The sequence below is a fragment of the Piliocolobus tephrosceles genome, chromosome 21 (assembly GCF_002776525.5).
Source record: "Piliocolobus tephrosceles isolate RC106 chromosome 21, ASM277652v3, whole genome shotgun sequence".
Lineage (NCBI taxonomy): Eukaryota > Metazoa > Chordata > Mammalia > Primates > Cercopithecidae > Piliocolobus > Piliocolobus tephrosceles.
In genome coordinates, this window is record NC_045454.1 from 6,742,788 (window position 1) to 6,749,018 (window position 6,231).

Genomic DNA, 6,231 nt, shown 5'->3' on the forward strand with positions numbered 1-6,231 from the left:
GATTGCGTCTGTCTTCCAGGACTACTTGAGCTAGTTGAGGGTCAGGAATGATGCAAATCTGTCTCTTTTACTTTTGTTTGAGAGTGAATGCACACGTGGAATGAATGAAGTGTTGCTGCTCTTACTTCACCTGGACCCTTTCATGCCTTTGGCACTCATCCCTAGGAGACTGACCTCCATGGGGGTCCCACGCCTGTGATTCACGAGGAACTGGCCAGGTGGCACCTGTTTCTCCAGTCATTTGTGCATAAGTCCAGGAGGCAGGACTTGGGGACCCTGGTCCTTCACTGCTGCCTTATTTAAGACAAGGCCCTCTTGCCTTGTCTGAGCAACATGCAAAAATGGAACTCAGTTTTCTTAAAGAGTTACTTACAAGGGACTCTGTGTGTCTGAAGTTCCCTTTTCTGGGCTGGTCACCTGTTGTTCTCACCACAAACTTCCTCTGCTTTCCCACATCTGTAGCTTTCCCTTCCCTTTCAGAGGTCTGCCCCTGGGTATGAGACAGAGATGCCACTGCTGCTGACCCTGCAAAGGCTGCGGAGACAGCAGTCCCCACTTAGGAGGCTCCAGAGCCCACGGCTTAGTCTCCTCCTCTCTCCAGAGCCCCTGGCTTAGGTTCTGGGATTCCAGCTGCAGCTCCAGGAACCCGTGGTGGTGCAGGAGGGCCTGTGTGTCCTCAGGCTGTGCAAATTTCCCTACCCCTGGACTTGATATGGAACCCTTCACCTATGCTGGTTCCAGAAAGGGGTGGATGTAGACCACAATCCTCCAGTGACCAGGACAAACGCTTCATGGCAGGGCCCAGGGCCAATTCCTCCTGCCCAGGGACCTTGAGACCAACAACCTCTCCCTGAGCATCAGAGGCGCACCCAGGGACTCTTTTTTTTCCTTCTTTTGTTTTTGAGATGGATTCTCACTTTGTCACCAGGCTGGAGTGTAGTGGCACAATCTCGGATCACTGCAACCTCCATCTCCCGGGTTCAAGAGATTCTCCTGCCTCAGCCTCCTGAGTAGCTGGAATTACAGGTACCCACCACCATGCCCAGCTAATTTTTGTATTTTTAGTACAGACGAGGTTTCACCATGTTGGCCAGGATAGTCTCAATCTCTTGACCTCATGATCCGCCCGCCTCGGCCTCCCAAAGTGCTGAGATTGTAGGCATAAGATATGGTGCCCAGCCCATGGGGACTCTGCAGAAAGGAGAAACCCTTCAGGAAACATTCATATCTTGTAGGATGCTCTCTTGGAATATGACAAGTATGTTAAGAGCCCAGACATCAGAAATAATGCAATGAAGGTTGTGCTTCTTCTACAGGTGGTGGCATGAGTACAGCCGTGAAAGGACACTGGCGTGGGCTGACAACATTCAGATGGTCCCCAAGCTCCTCTCTCTCCTCACCAGCCCTGACACACAAACCCAACATTTTCATCCCGGAGATCCTGGGGTACCAGTCACACCAGGAACCTTACCTGCTACGTGTTCTGAGCCTGTGAATGGAAGGACCCCCTCCATATTCTTCTGAATGGGGGTCTCCCTGTTGCATCTGGGCTCCAGTACCTTCGGCTCCTTGGTGCTCATGATCACCCCACAGCCCCAGGACCACAGCACCAAGCTCACCTGGCTGGTGAAGTTCCCTGGAGTTGGTGTGACCACAGAGAGAACCATCCAGCTCAGTGTCTTCTGTGAGTGCTGGGGCCAAGATGCCTGGGTTCCTGAGGGTGTAGGAGGCAGAGGAGGATCAGGGCAGGGGACACTTTGTGGCTATGTCCTGGAGGCCTGGCTGAGCAGGGGAACTAGAAGGACAGAAGCTCTGTCTTTTGACATTCCTGTGGCTTCTGGGGTAGGGAAGGAGTGTCTACTTTTATGTCATCTCAACCCCAACGCAAAGGAAATTCTCTCTTCCTGTTCTAGATGCTCCAAGGTACCCAAGGATCGGTGTCTCTCTAGGAGATGGCACAGGTAGGACAGAGCCCCCTCCCTGGGGCTGAGGGAATAGGGCCTGCAGCTCTGGGCAGGGCTGGGCTACTGTTTCTTCCTGGACTCACCTTGGTAACCTGAGACCCCCTTGTAAGTGAAACAGGGGTTTTCCCCATCCTTAGTTTCCGAAGCCACCTGAGCACCTGTCCCCATCCTCCCCTCACCACCCTTGGCCTCTTCCACATACAACTCCCACGGGCCCCATAACAAGGACAGGGTACCATTCACATAGCAGATCCAGGCTTTGAGTCCCCACCTCCTGAATACTCCTCCTCCTTTATCTTCTTATCCTCCCCAATAGTCCTGATTGAAGTTCTTCTGGACAGACGATACAGTCACATGGGTGAAAATTCAGAATGCACAGTAGAATCTGCCCTCAGTCACCCATGCCCTTCCCCAGAATCCACCAGTGTCTGTCCTGTCTGCACTGCACTTTGATTTGCTTGCCCAAAGGATCTCAGTGATGGTTTAACATCAGTAGTGACATCAGAGTGCTATTACTCTCCTCCAGTACTGTATGTGATTCCACTGTGTGGATGGACTCCAATTTTGTGGCATCAAAAATGTGGACTCTGATTTTGTGCCTAATGGAATATCACGGCACTAATTTTATCCTGCCAACAGTAACACTGCAATAAATAATCTTGTATCTACTGCCACAAGTGTACATCTATGCCTGCGAAATCAGTTCTTAAATGCAAAACAATTGGATCATATGTTCTTTCTAATTTTGAAAAACATGGCCAAGTGGTTCTCCATGAAGGTGAACAAGGTTACATGCCCAACAGGGAGGGGTAAAAGTGTGTGTATTCACCTACCCAGTGTGGGGCAAAACTTTTATTTTTTAATTTTTTGAGACAGAGTCTCGCTCTGTTGCCCAGGCTGGAGTACAGTGATGTGATCTTGGCTCACTGCAACCTTTGCCTCCCACGTTCAAGCAATTCTCTTGCCTCAGTCTCCCTACCAGCTGGGATGACAGGCATGTGCCATCACACCCAGGTAATTTCTTTTGTATTTTTAGTACAGACAGGGTTTTGCTATGTTGGCCAAGCTGGTCTTAAACTCCTGGCCTCAAGTGATCCACCCACCTCAGCCTCCCAAAGTGCTGGGATTATAGGCCACTGCTCCCAGCTGGGGAAAAACTTTTTGAAATCAGGACCTGTGATGCAGGTGGTCCTGGTGGCTGCTGGGGAGTCAGCTGTGAAGATCCTGGCTATCTGCCTTTGCCTCCTCTTCCGCAGGTGAGCGCTGCCCCAGGGACCAAGAAGAGATGTGGGGAGTACAGGGGACACAACGCTGAATCCCAGGTCCCAGTGCTGGAGGGACCTGAAGGCTCGAGAGGGCCAGGCAGTAGGCTGAGTTGTGGTGAGAATTCCACGTGGTCCAATTGTTGTCTGTCCTCAGCTTTCACCGAATGTCTGGGCTGGGGGGGTTCCTGCTCTCATTAGGGAGGTTCTGGGGGCTAGGCCTGCTCTCTCCACCCCAGTCCCCTCCTGCCCCTTAGCAGGGCATGGGGAGGTGAGTCTGCTGCCCTCTGCAGCCCGATCCGGCCACACTGGCAGGCCTTTGTCTTTCCACTCAGTGTCAGTTTCTGCAGGAGGAAAGGACAGCAGCAGGCACGGAGGCTAAAGACACTGTCACAGGCTAATCTCTCAGGTGTCGTGGGCATCTCATCCTCAACATCCCGCTGGATACCTCCCCCTCAATGGCCTCCAGGATTGCTCTACTCAGCATGGCTTAAGTTGAGCTGCCCATCTTCTTCCCCAACCCACTTCTCCTGGGATCCCCATCCTGCTGATGACATAGTGGCCCACATCTCTAAAGTCAGAACCAGGACATGAGTCTTCACCTTGACCGCCCTCCCTCCTCCAGATCCCACAAATCACTAACTCTTGTCCCTCCTTCTAAGCAGGGTTCATCCTGGGGCCTTTTTCTCCATCTTGGCCCTGGTCATGTCTGGGGCCTCGCCTCCTCGCTGAGCACTGAGCCCTCCTCACCTCCTGCCTCCATTTCTCCCAACACAGACTCCAGACTCGGTTTCCAGATGCCTCCTCATCCAGTTCCTCCACAGTCTGAGCAGCTGTGTTTCCTCTCTGGTGCTGGAGAACAAGGGGCAAATGCCACAGCCTGGAATGGAGGCCTTGCACAGTCTGCTTCTGGCCGGACTCTCCTCCTGATTCCTCATCTCCCTGCATCACCCAAAGACCTCCCACACCCACCAGGCCAAGCCTTCTGTGACTCAGACTTTGCATGTGTAATTCCTTCTCCTGAAATGCCCTTCCTTCCCATTCCTGCCAATCCAGGTCCCAATTGTCCTTCAGGCTCAGTCTTAATGTCACTCAGTTGTGTGTGTGTGTGTGTGTGTGTGTGTGTGTGTGTGTGTAATTCTTATTTGGTTCTGAGTGGAGAAGAGGCATTCATTCATTATTGGTGATAGATACAAAGTGGCAAGTTCAATTACTAGACTGAGCATCCATTATGTATCAGCATTATTATTGGTACCAGGGTTTCCTCAGTAGACACAGCATGAAAAATCTCTGTCATCAAGAAGCTATCATTCTAGAGACAGGAAAAGTACAAATGAAAAGAAATAATAAATAAAATAAGAGCATGTGGGATGGTGATCTGTGTTCGGAGAAAAAGCATGCAGGGAAAGAAACATAAGAGAGACTGGGGAACCATTTCTTATCTGATAGTGAGAGGAGGTGGTGTGTAAGCAAAGGTGTGAAGGTGCTAAGCAGGGAAGCTCTGTGTTTGAATAAGACAAAAGCATCCCAGGAAGAGGGAAGGGAAGCAGTGAACGCATTGCTCAGAGGCAGCGGCAGGCCTGGGCGCTGTGGACGCAGCCAGACCCGGTGTCTGAGAGCAGGAGGCAGAGGAGGGAGCAGCGGGGAGGACAGGGCAGCCCGTGTGGGGCCCTGAGGCTACAGAGGAACCTGGAGCCTTTGGAGAGAGCAGAGGCTGGACTGGACTCTCACTCTAACAGGACCCTCAGCTGCTCTGGTCAGAGCAGGCCCGCGTGGGTCACGGCAGCCACAGGAGACTGGGAAGACGCTGCTGGGTCATCCAGGAGGAGGGATGGGGCCGAGCCAGGGAGGCAGGAAGGGGTGAGGATGTGTTTTTGGATGTGAGTGGAAGTTCAGGCTCACAGAATTTTCTTTTTCTTTTCTTTTCTTTTTTTTTTTTTTGAGACGGAGTCTCGCTCAGTCGCCCAGGCTAGAGTGCAGTGGCCGGATCTCAGTTCACTGCAAGCTCCGCCTCCCGGGTTTACGCCATTCTCCTGCCTCAGCCTCCGGAGTAGCTGGGACTACAGGCGCCCGCCACCTCACCCGGCTAGTTTTTTGTATTTTTTAGTAGAGACGGGGTTTCACCATGTTAGCCAGGATGGTCTCGATCTGCTGACCTCGTGATCGGCCCGTCTCGGCCTCTCAAAGTGCTGGGATTACAGGCTTGAGCCACCGCGTCAGAATTTTCTAATGAATGTTGTCAGGGAGGGGAAGCGAAAAGCAAAGATGGGGCCAGAATGTTCCCCTGAGCACCTGGAAGGAAGGAGCTGTGTCCATGGAGGACTGGAGAAGGGAAGCTTTCAGGGGCGATGATAATTCTGAGAATCCCCCGGCATCCGAATGAGGATAGGAGGGAGACAGCTGGATGCAAATATCTGGAGCTCAGGAGAGGGGTCCAGGATGGAGATGTTTCAATGCACAGCTGGAGTAAAGTGATGACCACAGATGAGAGACAGGGGTGATGACAGACGGAGAAGTGGGCACCTTTGTCATTCGTGATCTTTGCAACGGCAGGATTTGTTTGTTTGTTTGTTTATTAATTCCAAAAATTTATTTGGATTCCATTTGGATTTTTAAAATTTTATTTGTTTGTTTACTATGTTTTTTTAGAAGGTTCTCACTTTGTTGCCCAGGTGAGAGTGTGGTGGCTTTGCGAGGCATGATTGTCATAGTCCACTGTAGCCTGGAACTCCTGGGCTCAAGCTATCCTCCTGCACAGCCGCCTCTTTTATAGTGGGAACAGCAGGTACCCGCCATCACGCCTGGTGCCTTTGGATTTTTCAAAGCAATATTTCCAGCCTTATTGAGGTGTAATTGAAAGATAAATATTGTAGGCTGGGCGCGGTGGCTCAAGCCTGTAATCCCAGCACTTTGGGAGGCCGAGACGGGCGGATCACGAGGTCAGCAGATCGAGACCATCCTGGCTAACACGGTGAAACCCCGTCTCTACTAAAAAATACAAAAAA

General features: G+C 51.6%; 1 protein-coding gene and 1 long non-coding RNA gene across 4 annotated transcripts in view; one reads left to right on the plus strand and one right to left on the minus strand.

Moving 5' to 3' along the window:
• The first annotated feature begins 970 nt into the window (after positions 1 to 970).
• LOC111520026 (myeloid cell surface antigen CD33-like) lies at positions 971 to 5,089 on the plus strand. 2 transcript variants are annotated; one of them, XR_002724549.2, is made up of 5 exons: positions 971 to 1,026; positions 1,317 to 1,684; positions 1,914 to 1,961; positions 3,221 to 3,344; positions 4,004 to 5,089. XR_002724549.2 is itself a non-coding variant. In XM_023182442.3 (4 exons), exons 2-4 carry the CDS (start codon positions 1,525 to 1,527, stop codon positions 3,277 to 3,279), a joined length of 267 nt encoding a protein of 88 aa, XP_023038210.2. In that variant the 5' UTR covers positions 971 to 1,026; positions 1,317 to 1,524; the 3' UTR covers positions 3,280 to 3,402. The 2 variants fall into 2 exon arrangements, 1 of the variants encoding a protein (XP_023038210.2); XM_023182442.3 differs by lacking the exon at positions 4,004 to 5,089 and having other exon boundaries at positions 3,221 to 3,402.
• The window catches only part of LOC111520027, a 15,465-nt gene continuing 10,274 nt past the window's right edge, over positions 1,041 to 6,231 (minus strand). Inside the window, exons 3-6 of one of the 2 annotated variants that reach the window (XR_002724550.3) lie at positions 3,139 to 4,078; positions 2,236 to 2,297; positions 1,620 to 1,714; positions 1,041 to 1,191 (exon numbers count right to left, since the gene is read on the minus strand). This is a non-coding gene — a long non-coding RNA (uncharacterized LOC111520027). Of the gene's footprint in view, positions 1,192 to 1,619; positions 1,715 to 2,200; positions 2,298 to 3,138; positions 4,079 to 6,231 lie in introns of both variants that reach the window. The other variant, XR_002724551.3, reaches the window with a different exon arrangement.

What these genes read in the sequence shown, in the direction of transcription:
- LOC111520026 (XM_023182442.3), top strand. Translation starts at nt 1,525, where the DNA reads ATGGGGGTCTCCCTGTTGCATCTGGGCTCCAGTACCTTCGGCTCCTTG. An exon ending in CATCCAGCTCAGTGTCTTCT is followed by an intron (nt 1,685 to 1,913) that starts GTGAGTGCTGGG and finishes TTCCTGTTCTAG; the next exon opens with ATGCTCCAAGGTACCCAAGG. An exon ending in CTCTCTAGGAGATGGCACAG is followed by an intron (nt 1,962 to 3,220) that starts GTAGGACAGAGC and finishes CCTCTTCCGCAG; the next exon opens with GTGAGCGCTGCCCCAGGGAC.